The 14,317-nt window shown below is 44.9% G+C and overlaps 1 protein-coding gene across 1 annotated transcript in view; it reads right to left on the reverse strand.

Annotated features, from left to right (window-relative positions):
- Positions 1-307: 307 nt before the first annotated feature.
- GLRA1 (glycine receptor alpha 1) overlaps positions 308-14,317 on the reverse strand; it is a 48,358-nt gene continuing 34,348 nt past the window's right edge. The window contains exons 4-9 of the mRNA XM_026066655.1: positions 12,578-12,801; positions 8,627-8,709; positions 7,490-7,627; positions 6,708-6,922; positions 5,881-6,027; positions 308-622 (exon numbers count right to left, since the gene is read on the reverse strand). Of these exons, the coding sequence (XP_025922440.1) occupies positions 308-622; positions 5,881-6,027; positions 6,708-6,922; positions 7,490-7,627; positions 8,627-8,709; positions 12,578-12,801 (1,122 nt within the window). The remainder of the gene's footprint in view (positions 623-5,880; positions 6,028-6,707; positions 6,923-7,489; positions 7,628-8,626; positions 8,710-12,577; positions 12,802-14,317) is intronic.

Consider the following 14,317-nt stretch of genomic DNA (forward strand, 5'->3'; position numbering starts at 1 on the left):
TGTTTGTTTTCTCTTTGCATTATAATTAAGCATGAATATATATTAATATATTACACTGCTTGGATTGCAGCTGGAGCAACCCAAACCTTTCTATGCTGTAAAACTAACCCCCACCCTGCAATCCCCAAATCAAGAGCTTCTTTTCTCTTCCCTGTTTCAGTTATGCTCAGTTCATATGATTAAAAGTCCCTCCCATCCCCCCCCTTTTTTTAGTAGATATTGCCACATTCTTAAATTCATGCATTGCTGCATTGCTATTGCACATATATAAAGGATTGCTCTCTCCCTCCCGCTTGCTCCCCTTCCCTCACTGGTTGTGTACGTCCTCTCTGCGGACAATCTTGTAGATGATCCAGTAGAAAATGTTGAAGATGAGGAATGCCATCGGGAAGCCGATGCGTGAGATCTTGTCAATCTTCTTGGCTCGCTGGATGAAGAGCTTTCGCATCTCTTCAGGGGAGCGGGATGGTGGGGGGACGGGGTTGGCTGTGTTGTTGTTGTTGGCACCCTTGACGGAGATGCCATCCTTGGCTTGTAGGCAAGCTGGCCCCATCCCGTAGGCAGTGAAGTTGAACCTGCCTTCACTGGCTTCATCCTCCTGAAACAGATTCAGCATGGGACTCTACTTAAAATGAGATATAGGCAATGCACCCTTGCTATAAGGCTCTCCACTGACAGCTTCCTGCTCTGCAAGGAGAAGACACCTCACTCATGTCCCAGCCTTCGCTCTATCAGACAAACCCTCTGCTCTTAGGAGATCAGCCTTATAGAGGGGTGCTAGCTGTGTGATGAACAGATGCAAATCAGGGGATCCAGGCACCCACGGAGAACAACACTGACTTCCATCCTTTTGGTGTCTTTGACATACTTGAATGGTTTATGGTACTGCATTTATTTTTCCCAAAGCATCCCCTGTTTTGCTTCTGCCTCTCCCTCCCCCCAGCTCCTATCATCACCTTCTTTGCTTTGCCTGTGTTGTATTTAGCTTGCCCAGAAGGAGTGGGCTCCATGTAACTCATGTAGTTGAAGCTGCAGCATGAGACTTCCTACAGAGTTACATGGATATGCAGGCATCAAGACCTATCCAGCAAAAGACCTCTGCAGGCAGCATGCAACCAGCCCTCAGCTCACCTTGCCTGGCCTCACCTGCCCATGGGAACTCTCCTGATCCTGACAGTCTCTTTCCCATATGCCATCTTCCTATGTAAGGAACAGAACTGGCCCTTGTGTGTGTCAATGGTAAGACGTAGGTATTTGTGCTAATCCCACTTACTGAGCATGAGAAATCCTTTATTTTCCTCTCTAAAGGCAAATGCTTGTTGTATTTTGGTGGAGGCCCTGCAAGCTTCTCAGAGCAATTTAGCCTTATTTTACTGAACATGGGGATGTAATTACAGGAAAAACAGGTTTGGCCCAGATAATACAACTAGTCAGTTGCAGAGTCAGGGTTAGAAAACTACGTTTCTTGACTACAGGCTGCTCAGGCTAATTGTTAGCCCAAAGGCAGTAATGAACTGTCACAGGGGCTGATCCACTCTGCATTCCCTGACACTGATCTAACAGCACCCACCTGCATGCCCAACCTGCCCTGTTGCCCCTTTTGATCTTCTTTGCAGAGTGTCTTTTCTGGATGGCCCCTATATTGAGCAGGTAGCTGCATGGGATGGATGTATCGTGCCCTGGGGTCTGGGGCAGTGAAGCAGAGGGGAGAGCATGCTGGCATATTGGAGCAAAACAAAATAASCCAAACAAAATCAAGTCTTTTTTTTTTTCTTTTTTTTTGGCAGAGTGGCAAGCTGGTGAGTTGTACAGCTTACCAGCAAATCTATTTGTTTCAAGGTCCTGKCTGAGACAATTTCTGAAGGCCCTTGTGTAGTTCTTCCCTGCTCTTGTTGCACCCGCTTAGTGTATCTCTGGCCCACRCCATCTGAGACTTGACAACACTTACTGTCTTTGCCTCCTGACAATACCTCTGCAAGAGGGGAGTGAAATGGTCAGGGAAACAGAAGCACCAAAAATTAGGACCCAGCTTCACAAGTGAATTTAGATGCTAAACTCCCTGGATGAGACCTAAATAACTCAAAACAAGGTTACCCAGGAAATCTGTAGCCTGGATGGGAACTGGACTTGGCAGACCCAAAGTCCAGTAAGGTGCTTTAAGCACAGGGTCAGCTTTTCTCAGTAGCCAGATCTGGCACCAGTTCTCTCTAGTAACACTGCCTGTTATTTCTCCAGGGCCAGCCCAAGTCCTTAGCAGTGATTTCCATCTCCCCGGCCCTTCTCTATCATCTTGAAAGGCATTTCTGTAGTGATACCAGCTTGCTCTTGAGGAGTGCAATATCTTGTACTGAAAGGACCTGAGACACATAGCCCCTACTAGGTAGAAGCAATCAGGGACGAAAGCAAGGAAAGGTCATGGCTTCTGGGCTCACACTCCAGAAACTCACCCTGGGTCCAAGCACCTGCTGCCAGTGGTGAAATCCTGGCAGGTGGGTGATGCTGTCAACTCAGGGCCTAGAAACATACAGTTTTAGCTGCCTGTTACCAGGGCAAATCCTTTGCTCTCTGATAAGAGATTTCTTGTCAAAATCAAGCTGGGAGCAGAGCCTTGATTGTGATCTGGCCTGGTGTTGTTATGCCAGTAGCACTTAGAGGGTCCAGCTACTCCCAGGGCTGAGTGATCCTAGTTGTTCAATACCTAGTAAGAAACCATCCTGTTAGTTGGGAGTCAAGATTCACAGAAACTCTTCTTTTGGCTCTCTTGGAGATATTTTTGAGTGAAGAAGCCAATTTTCTGATGACAGGAGATGCAGACTTGGTGCTTATCATGTGACTATAACCTGCACCATGGACAAGACACTGGGAATAAAGGTGGATTGGGACCTGGAGGAATTGGGGTACAAACAGCAGGGGCCATTTCTGACCTTCACACTGCCATGAGGGCTAGGAGAGGCCTCCAGCCAGGGCTGCACTGTTTATTTCAGCCCCTGAGGTTTCTGTGCTTGCCAGCAGGTGGCACGGAACAGACATGAGAGGCCCAGTGCTGTGATTCCTGCTCTCTGCCATGCAGATGGGCTGAGCCTGGAGGTCTGTGGGGACAAGCATCACTCAGCTCTGGAGCATCAGGGAGAGTTTTGCAAAGGCCTCTCTCATCCCTGACCCAACCCCCTTTCCTTAACTGGAGTCCTTCATGCAACTAATAAGGTGTGGACCAGMTGCAAAGGCCTGACTTTCTGAGATGGTGAGAGCTTATAGACCTTTTCTTAATAATCACGTATGTATTATGAGGATTTATGTAAGACCTGACCCAGCTGTTCCCCGGTTGCACACRCACACATGCACTGAGATGCAAACGATTTAGCCTGAGTCACTTAACTCTCTAATTCACTGAATTCCCTTTCTCTTCTCATCGCTGAGGGACCACTGGCTGTTCTCTGTGGCTGATTTGTGAGTGACATACCCGGGATAGAGAAGCTAGCGGTGCCTTATTAATGATGAGATATCAAAGGAGAATGGCAAAAAGTACAAATCAATAGCCAGGCAGGGCTTATGTGCTTGGGCTGGGTCTCCAAACAAATTTCAAGTGGGTCTGATGATGGTGACATACTAACTAGAACCACCCATACCTCAAAGGGACAGTTATTTTTCCTAGCCATCACAGTTCCTACAGCTTCCCATGCCAGAAGCTGTATCTGCCCCAGTAAATATGAGTAGAATAATGGGTTCAGAGAGTGCTTTCTAGCCAAGTCTTTCCAGTCTAGTCTTTCCCATCCTTCCAGAGGGAAGGAGGTAAGAGGTGTCTGAGAAATAGAAAGGGCCAGTTGAAGCCTGGCTATTTAGTTATTTGATTTTTATTTTTTAGAGAGAAAAAAGACTTTTTATGACAAGAATGACCTAGCACCTTGCGTCTAACTCTGAGGAAAGTGAGAAACTGATGTGTCTGGATTCACTTGTGTTAATGCCAGACTGTGGCGCATTGTCCTGGGGACTGGGCTGCGAAGAATAGCTAATAGATTTTGATTTGGGCACACCTAATAAATGTGGGCCTGGTCCTCTCCCCAGCTGCCTCCATCAGCACAGATCACTGCAACATCTCACTTGTTTTTAGCCTGGCATATCATGCCTGAGCCAGGCAGAGTAACCCAGACATGTCAGGACATTGGGACAGAGCAATTACCTTCTCTGGCAGCTGTGTTATGCCATTTGCATATCTGCAGTCAGCTCCTAGTTTTCTGATGAGCCTGCAAACCTTGTTTATTTTGCTTTTGCAAGTGTTTTTGTTTATGCTTTGTTCCAATTAAAACTGCTGTGAGATTAGGCAGGATTGTCATAACAGCCTTGTGTTCAATGGAACATCTCTGGCAAATATATGTTAAACTCATCTCTAAACTAGTGTTTTTTTTCTCCTTATTATTTTAGCAACAGTAGTCCAGAGTGATCTGCATACAATGGCACTGCTCCAGAAAGGATGCTTGAATCTGGATTAAGAGATAAAAGTGCTATGAAGCATCCATGCTAGGTGGTTTTAGCTTTGGTTCTATTAAGCAGGCTACATCTTCCGAACCAGAATGCCCTCGGTTGATTTTTGAAATGGCAGGGTCTTGCCCTGGACTGACAAAATTAGTGGTTGCTAATCATCCCATCTGTTACTTCTTTTCCCTTACATTTGTGCAACACACTTCATCCTGAGCCCTGGATGGGCTGGGACAAATGTACAATTATCTCCTATTTTGCAGATGGGACAGCTGAAGCAGGGAGCGGCAATGAGCTATCTTAAAAGATRCAGGGACTCAGGCCTCCTGATACACTGTCCCTAAGACCATGCTGCCTCCTGGAATGATGGTACGCATTGTGAAATACTGTATGACAGATTAGATGCAGGGAAAAACTTTTTTAATGGCTAGGATAGTGAAGCACTACAACAGATGGTCTCTGGACAGGATGAATCACTGGGGACTCTCTAAAACTTAGGGTAGACAAATATCTATGAGGAATATTTTAGGCAGAGCAGATCCAGCCTTGGTAGTCTCCTAATGGCTCTCCTGAGATGTGTTTTTCCTGAACAAAGTCACTGTTTTTTGATGCTGCTTGAGGACAGTGTCTCAGGCCTGGTGTTGAAAATTTGATACTGCCTGCCTGATTCTACTAGTTAGCAGAGGGCAATTTTTAGGTGCCTTTAGTCTTTCTGATCACAGTCACCTATATATTTCTCTCTAGTACATCCTGTGAGGTGAGATCTTTGCTGTCCATACCTTGGCCTAAAAACTAGTCGAATCCAAGCTGCAGGGGATGTGCGTCTATGCTTATGCGTGCATGCTCAGGTTGGTGTCAGTCATGGTGAATGAGCATGGAGCAAGGCTAAGGCTGTGAAGAATGATCTTTTCGTTCCAAGAGGAAATTCGCAGCTGGTCTGAGCAGCAGATGCTTTTGAACATGGAGATGACAAAAACAAAAGTGGTGTCACTTACCTCCAGGCTAATGTAAGCTGACTTGTTGGGGGAATGCCACTCGCTGATCGTTGTCCCTCACACCTCCCTGCTGGCCTCCCACCCAGCCCTCATTGCATCTACTGAAGAGGAGAACTTAAACCAGAACATTTCTCTGTATGGAAATTGTTCTGATGAGAACAATCCTTTTGTTTTAGACAGCTTAGCCTAACAAAAAAAACGGCTCACTAGACCCCTGGAATCACCTGACTGTTAGAAGAGAAGCCACAATCCATTGAGTTAACCCTGTGTTTTGATACATGGCCCTCCTTACTATCTGACCATATGCCAAGGACTTCCCTGGGAGCTAGAGGCTTGGTCCAGCTGACCATGCAGTGACGCTCTGGCCTGCCGGGACAGATTCCAGTTGTGTCCTTTCTGCCTTGTGTATTACCTTATGATGCCTCCTCTTCCTTCTGAACCTGAGCAGCTCTTTATGCTGTCGGGACACAAAGTTGACAGCAGCGTACTCTAGAAGTGCGGAGAACACAAACAGCAAGCACACAGCCATCCAGATGTCTATGGCCTTCACGTAGGACACCTGGGAGTGAGAGTGAGAGGCTGGGATGGGATTATTCACCCAAATGCCTTTTTACTTGCCATTTTTCATGTTATTCCCAAGCTCTCTGGAAGGAGCTGGTCAAGCCATGATACGGCTGACATCTCTCTTGGATACCCAAATCTAGCTCATTTAACATGAATGTATTATCAGGCCACTGAAACTACTCCCCAGCTCTTTAGTAGCAGTAATTTCACAGTTTTAAGTTTATCCAGGTCCTATTTGTGATGGTTTGTATGGAAGGAAAACAGTAGTCCAAACTAACTACACCAGAAGCCCTTTGTTACAGGGACATTCAGTATTCTTATAAAAGTATGGTGACCAAGTGAGTAAATGCTAGAATGTAGAGTGCATATGCATGTATGCTTATTGCAGGTGCTTGTAAGGTGCAGAACTTCTGCCTGCTGGAAGCTGTGGTGGATCTTGGGGTGAATGCTGGGTCTTAGGGGAAGTTTTACTGCTAGTCAAAGAAGCTCTGCTAAAATTTTGGCAGGATGGGACTAGAATTTGTTCTGCTTGCCCTTAAACTGGAATAGGGCAATGGTAGCAGAATGCCTTGTGTTGGGCTGGTTGCCTGGAGGATCTGTATGGTACCTTACATGTGTGCAGTACCTAGAACGTGCACAATTTACCCCATTTGTGAAGACAAGCGTGTTCTATACCTTGGGTAGTGATGCTCGGGAACCAGAGCTCTGTGTGGTCATAGTGAGCACTGTGGTGATCCCCAGGCCAACACGAGCAGGTGCAGCATCCATGTTGATCCAGAAGGAGATCCAAGACAGAATGACGATGAGGAGACTGGGGATGTACATCTGGATCAAGTAATAGCCCATCTGCCGTTCCAAGTGGAAACGAGCTTCTATACAGGTGAACTTGCCTGAGAATGATGGGGGATACATGGAAGGTTACTGGTAAGACACTGTGAACCTTCTGGTTTCAGCTATGGTTCTCTGGGGACTTTCCTCTTACTGCCTAGAACCAGACTCGTGTTAGACAGAGGACAAAATAAGCAATAAGCAGCTGTTGCCCAGTTCTGAAATATGTGTGCAGGACATCAACATAGCAAAGAAAGCTCTCAGCAGCATGTCCTTTGTCACTTAAAATTCACCTGCTCCCTTGCATCAAAGACAAAAGAGTATKTTGGGAAAGAAGGTCCAAACCAAAACACCCTTGAACTAATGCAGATATTACTGAGGACAAGAGGGTTCCACACATTTGTGTCTATTAGCTCTTTACTGGCTATATATATACACACACACATATATATACATATATACTCACACATATGTATATATGTGTATTTAGATATACGTTGTCTCTCGGTATCTAGGACAAGGCTCGTATTAMCAGAGTGCCATCAGGTATACTAAAAGATCTCTGGCAAATGCATGATCCTGAATTCCTGCTCTGATGACCCCAGGGCCTAAGGGTAAACAGCACTGACCTGTGTTGTAGTGCTTTGTGCAGTATCTCAAGTCTTTTTCTTCTTTGAGGATAAACTGAGGCAATGTCAGTCCATCAGCAACTTGCACGGCTCCTTTTTCTTGCCACTCAAATATGAGATCATTCATTGTATAACCAACTGTTGATAGGAGGGAACAAATGGCATGTGAAATGCATATTAAATATAGATTGGAAAGGGTCAGTCTTGTAGAAGAGAGCTGTGCTTGGTGGCAGGGGCTTAACCTGGCTTTCCTTGACAATGCTGTAGCGAGAGGGGTTTGGGGTTGAGGCAGAACTGCTTATGCATGTGATAAAAGCTAGGGTAATGACCTGCACTGGAACTGTGATGGTGTGCAAAGAATTTTCTGCAATAAATCACATTTTTTCTTGAATTTTGTTCATTGAGCTGGTTGTTATTTTTTCAAATTTGACCTCTTTCTCTGAACAAACTTATTTATTGGTTTTCACTCCTTTGGGACAAGCAACATGTACAAGGGGGCAAATGTTCATACAGAGAGAAAAAATCCCATTTGCAACTAAAAGAACTTTCACCTTTCTCCTTCAAAGCAAAAGCCCAGTGTAAATACAAGCGAGCCAGGGCTCCTCTCATGGGACCTGCTGAGGTTTGGCTTCTCTAGGAAATGTCATATGCAGTAAACGAATGGAAAATCCTGAACAAGTGCTTCTGGGATGGGAGGGAGAGCAAAGAACCCCTTTGGGGGTTTGGGGGGGGGGGCTCTGATGACACTCACTTGAGGCAGCTTGAAGGTTGTGTTCTTGCTTTGGTGGCTTCTGAACTTAATTTACCCTCATCCTTTCCAAGAGTTTTCTGTCTCCAAAAGGAAACCTTATTGCCCCCATTGGCCTCTGATGTAGATGCAGATGATAGTGGGGGGGGTTGTGGAGGGGATGCTAGCAGGGAAGAATGAGAGATGAAAGGCTGTGAGAGAGCAGCCCCAGGCACACACAATAGAGCAAGTCTCTCCTGGCTGTTCATCCACGTTTCTCTTCTGTAATGGGATAGTCCAGTGAAGGCTGAACCAGGATAGGTTTCCATCTGGGGAGGGAAATGGCAAGGGAGAGAGACAGGGAAAACACACTGTCTCCTTTCCAAAAGAGAGACGTGCACAGGACTCACAGCTTTCTAACTGCATGATACATGTCTGTACATCCATGGGGAAGTTCTTCAAGTCCATAGGGCAGGCCAGAGTCAGCGTGATCCTGAGGAGAGAAGACAGCACAGGGGAATGTCAAACATTTTCGGGTACTGGTGAGGAGGTGAACCCTCTCAGAAAAACAGTACCTTGCCATGGCACGCTAGTCTGCTGGGGAATGACTGATTATTCACCTATTTCCTGCCTGCATTTTCACATACAGTGTTGAAAAGCATCAGAAATGCTGAGCAGTTGGGTCCTGTGATAAAATTCCCAGTAGAGTAAGCTGCTGCAGGTTGTGTTTCATTGCAATGTTGTTTGGGACTGTGTAGAACAGAGAACTCCCACACCAACCAATTCTGCTGCTTCTATCTTCTTTTCTTGCCTCAGGCTCGCGATGGTCTGGATTAGCAGCAAGCCCAAACTCATCTCATGGACACATCAGATATATTTCTAGAGACTGGGGCTGTTTGGAAATCTTTGAACAGAACATTTCTGTGTACGAAAAAAAAAAAACAAAAAAAAAAAACCCAAAACCCCAAGAGGTTTGGTCAAAATCATAAGTTGCTGGGGAGGACAAGAGAGACTTTGGTGAGATTTTCTGCAGAAAAATGCCCTGTGTTAGATCAGCATGAATCTGTATCATCCTGAATTCCTGCTGTGCCTCTTGAGCCTCTAGTTTTGTCTCTCAAGCTCTGTTTTCCACTAGAGGTTGTGCTGGCTGTATATCCCATGATGTGTCGCTGTGCTGCCCTATACCATGATCTATGCTCAAAATGTCTGTTTGGTTCAACAAGCTGATACTAACTGATTTGATTCAGATAACTAGACTTGTGTTGTTTGATTTGATAGTGCTGAAAATGCTGCTTCCTAAAGTGTTTAGATTTTTCAGCTTTTTGCCTTGATGTAGAAATAGCAGAATTTCCTGGAGGACAGGAACTTCATTTTTCTATGAGGCTTACAAGAGACTTATCAGGGTAGAAAGCAATTTTAACCCAAATCCTTATGTTAAAAGAAATTCTCTGCTTGTGTTTATAAGCATGTTGGGACAGAAGGTGTTGTCATAGAAGAAGGAAGAAGTGACCTGTTGAAGTTCACTTTTTATGAAAACAACTGCATTTTCTGTATCAAAATAAACATCTGAGTAGAGCTAGTGTTTGCCCACTTTGTTTCTTTTATTGCATTTCTGGCAGGGGACTCCATCTCTGATCAGCAGAGAGATAAGCCTTCAGTTACATCTTCAACCAAGTCCCTTGGGAAGAATTCACTGCAAATATCTGCCAGATGTGGAAGAGGGGTGACTGTGGCTGCAATTAGGTTATGAGATACTGAGCACACGTTGGACAAGYGTGTGCTGAGAAGGGAATGGGGAGTGAAATCCTCAGCAGTGATTTTGGGAGAACCCACTGCCAAGCATGCTGAGCTTTGCTGGGTCCTTGGGACAAAGTCCACCTTCCTGTGACAGCCTTGACTACAGTTTGACTATTGCAAATGCTAGTAGTAAAGAGTCAGTTAGAAAATGGCAAGGTACTCTAGATGGAAACTTTTTTTAAAAGTAAAAGAGTATTTCTCTTTTTGGAAACTCTTTGCATTTACATTATGGTCCTCCATCATCTTCTTTCCTCTCCATCTTCTTTCTTTTTGGTTGCCATAGAAAACTGTATTTGAAAAGAAACCAAAATTTTAATTTGGAGAGGACAGAGGTAGGAAGGTTCTTTTTTGTAAATAGCAAAGGTTTTTGCCTTGGAAACAGCAATCAGCTCAACCATATCGCTCTGTGTCCCCTGCCATTCCACTGTTTTGCGGAGCAACCCCAGGGCTAGCATGACCCGGTATTTCCCCTCTGTGCTCCTGAAAACCCACCTGGAACAGAACTTCATGCTATGCTAACTGCCAGGTCACTGGAGAGACATACCTGGTAGCAGTTTTATTATCTGTTCATTGTTAGAAATGAAGAAGTGAGAGCTTTCCACATACAGCTCACACGCTTGGTGATTCTTTTATTACTTTGGCTGTCAGGGAGCTGGTCTTTGGACTGGAACCACCCCAGTGTTTGATGGAGGCTGTCTACATCGTAGCATTGGGCTGTTTATTTTCTATTTTACAGCTCCATGCTTTTTCTTCCCCATGGCTGCCACTCAAAATTGTAGTGGGAGGTGGGGTGCACATACCTTAGGTGAATTTACAATATACGTGTGGTGAAAAAATCTTCAGGATATAGTTTAACTTTCTTTCCCCCTTTAAGCTCATGAGGTATGTTTTTAATTCATTGCTTCAAAATAAAGGGTGGATGGGATTGGAAGTGAACTCAAGGTGGGGGATTGGATGTTTTTCTGTGGGAAATTTAGTGCAATTAGTTTAGCTTCACTGATGGATTCTCAGATCTAGTGATAAATGGATAAGTGGCATGAATTATGCTGAAACAAAGCCATGGAGCTCTGCTTTTCAGTTCCCTTAATTTATTGTCAGGAAATGCTGCAGTTTTCAAACGACAGGTTTTCATAGGCTTCTACCAGTTTTGCTGGTTAAACCTTTCAGGCTTGTGTTAGTATACTTTTTGCAGTAATTGTACATTAGGGATCTTAAGGAATCTATTAGTGATGAGCCTCAGTCATTACTGATGAGTCTCAATCCTTGGACTGAGAAAGGTAGAGATGAGCTAGATTCCTTCCCAGACCACCGCTCTGTCTCAATATGCCTTGGCTAATGCTGTCTTTTCTCTCTATTGTAGAAATAGCAGTAAGTGGTGATCATCTGGCCAAAGTACCTACATCCTTCTGTTCCAACATGGATTCAGTTCCTGAGGTAAGGAGGCATTTCCCATACTTTTTTTATACTGTTGTTTTTTCCCTCCCTACTCCAAATAAAACTGAAATGAAAATAAATGAAAATAAAAATTCTGAGAAACAGCTGCATCTTTGCAGGTCTTGAAGACAGAGCAGTGTGGGGATGTGGAAGTAACCCAGCAATACAGTGCCCTTTGCTACCACAGAGGAAACCCAGTTCATGGTATATGGTCTCCATTCCTTTCAAAAGCAGCATCCTTCTCAGGGATCTGGAGGGAGGCATGAGGCACAGAAAAATTTATCCCTGTCTGAAGCTGTTGTTTGTTGGTGTGGGGAAGAAGTTGAATGTGTATGGTAGAGTACTTTCAGGCTGCCCAATCCTTTTGGATTGGTGTCTTTTTACTTAATCATGAAGAAAAACAATGGTGTTTCCTATGCTTTCTTTTAAACGGAAGCTAATGCAATTGAGACTTGAAGCTCAGGCAGCTGATGACACTTTTCCAGAATGTTTCCACCCTTTTGCCAATCTCTTCTGTTTTGGGTGGCTGTAGATAAATCTCTTCCCTTACATCACATTATTGTGTTCCCACAAAGACTTGTTTAGACATGCAAATGGGGACCAGTACACCCCACTGCTCCTAGGCACAGGTTAATGCAGGATATAAAGGTCCGGATGAGGAGCTGGTTAATGACCTTTCCTTTCTTTTTCCTTGTGTAGACACAATTAATTAAAAATTCTGAAACTACTTTGATCAAGAAAATGAGAATATGTTTCATTTCTCAGTGATTCTTCTGTGAAGGAATCTGCCCCAGAAGGATGATGCAACTCTGTCACAAGCCACAAAGGTTGTGGGATATCCATCCATGGGAGGCTTCAAGACTTGAAAAGACAAAGCAGCAGCCAACCTGATCTAGTGTTGGCAGTAGTCATGTTCCAAGCAAGAGGTTGGATGGGAGACTTTCAAAGGTCCCTTCCCACCACATTTCTATGATTCCAAATTGGATGCCCTCCCACTTAAAAAAATTCTCAATTCCTTTTATCCAAAGGTAAGCTTGATGTGTCCAGTTTCTCACTTTAGGCTTGAACAGTGGGTGTTTAGCTCTGCCCTCCCCCACCTCAGTGGGGCTCTCCCCATTCAGTCACCTCACCTGATGCTGTAGAGGACATTGCCATTTCTGGAGATCCTGAGGAGCTTGTTGTCTGTGGTGATCTCATGGAAATGGGCCCCTTTCTCATTAGCAAAGAACAAATCAGGCTTCCAGATGGAGTCCAGCATGGAGGGGTCCAAATCCAGGGAGTCGTCTGGGTATTCATTGTATGCCAGTCGTGGGTCGTTCCATTGCTGTCGCAAAAAGATGTTCACCCTGTAATCCTGCATGGTGTGAGGGAAGAGTGGAGAAATGCAGTTAGAGAGTGCTCAGAGCAGGCCCAAAGTGTTGAGAACTGGAGAGTGTGTGTTGAAATGACTCTCAAAAGCGAATCATGTCTAGGCTTGCACTCCTAATCGATGGCAAGTCTTCTTGGCATTATTTCTCAAGGACCTGTTGTTATTTTTAGCTCTGTAGCTTAGAGCTATCTCATATGGTGAGCAGCTACCTGTCCTTACATCCCTCCTTCATAGCAATTGTCAGCTCTGTGTGAAGTGCCAAGACCTCTGGTCCAAACCCTGGGCCTGGAGAAGCACTGTTCAGTTGCAGAGGTCAAAGAGGGCTGGTATCTGCAAGTCGACTGTTGCAGAGGATTAAGGGGGAAAAGGCACCAAAGTCAACTTCCCCATATTGTGACTATCTATGGGTCCTTTTGGCACTTGTAAAAGGAGAAGGTTTGATGAGACAGGCAGCCCATGGAAGGGAGATGTCCTGCAGGTACACTAATATATAGTGAAACTCAGCTGAACTGACAGGAGCAACTGCCCTTGACGAGAGTATGTGAACATAGGAAGGATGTGCATGGAGTCTGGTCTCCTGTTCCTAAGCTGGTGTTCTTGGTTTCTCTCTCTAACATCAAAATGCTATAAACACTACAGATTTTATAGGTTGGCCGTCTTCTTTAATTGAAGCTAGTTCCCCAGCACTACAGAAATGATATCTGCCTCATAACTTTATGTCTTACAGCTCTCCTGAGCTCCCCAGGCCAAGACTTGCTGCTGAGGTCTACCTCAGACATCCCAGCTGCTCTCCTGGACAATTAAAGGCAGTTTCTCTTCTCCTTGTCTGACCAACAGCTTCCCAGGGCCATCTGCCTATCCCTTTTCTGCTGAATTTCACAGAAGAAACTGAGCCAACAAATTGAAATGGGGAGAAGATGAGCCAGCTATCAGGAGAGGGATAAAAAAGCTCCATGTCCATAAATTAATTGACATTTTCTAAGTACAGAGGCAGACTGCATCTGAACAGCAGCATATCATAAACCAATTTCACTGCCCTGGCCCAAACTAATGGTTGCTATCATGTTTAGTGATTTGGTGCCTTTCTAATTCTGATGTATCTTGAAGCCCCTTATTAAGAGACAGGCAATGGAGGCGCTCTGATGTGCTTCCCAGTATCTAATACTTACTGCAGGCACTAGGACCTTTCCTTCAGTGGGAGAATATTTGGCAGCTCTGAGGGGCTACCTCTGACGCTCCCATCAGATCTGTTCTTTCCATCTAGAGAACATAAGGCTCTGAAACTGAAAGATGCATTTGGAGGAGAGTCTTTCTGATATTGCTCCCTCAAGTGCCCCATCTGAGTGCGGACCTACAGCCTCTTGTCCTGGAGGTAAGAACACTACCAAATGAGCCAAACTTGYTGAGCTGATATGCTACTGTTTCTACAACAATGAGGCCTTACAGAGTTCAGTCACCCTGGAGGGCCGGGAGAGAACTGTCTCTTGGACATTTTGTGGTT

The sequence above is a fragment of the Apteryx rowi genome, unplaced genomic scaffold (assembly GCF_003343035.1).
Source record: "Apteryx rowi isolate R43461 unplaced genomic scaffold, aptRow1 scaffold_245, whole genome shotgun sequence".
Lineage (NCBI taxonomy): Eukaryota > Metazoa > Chordata > Aves > Apterygiformes > Apterygidae > Apteryx > Apteryx rowi.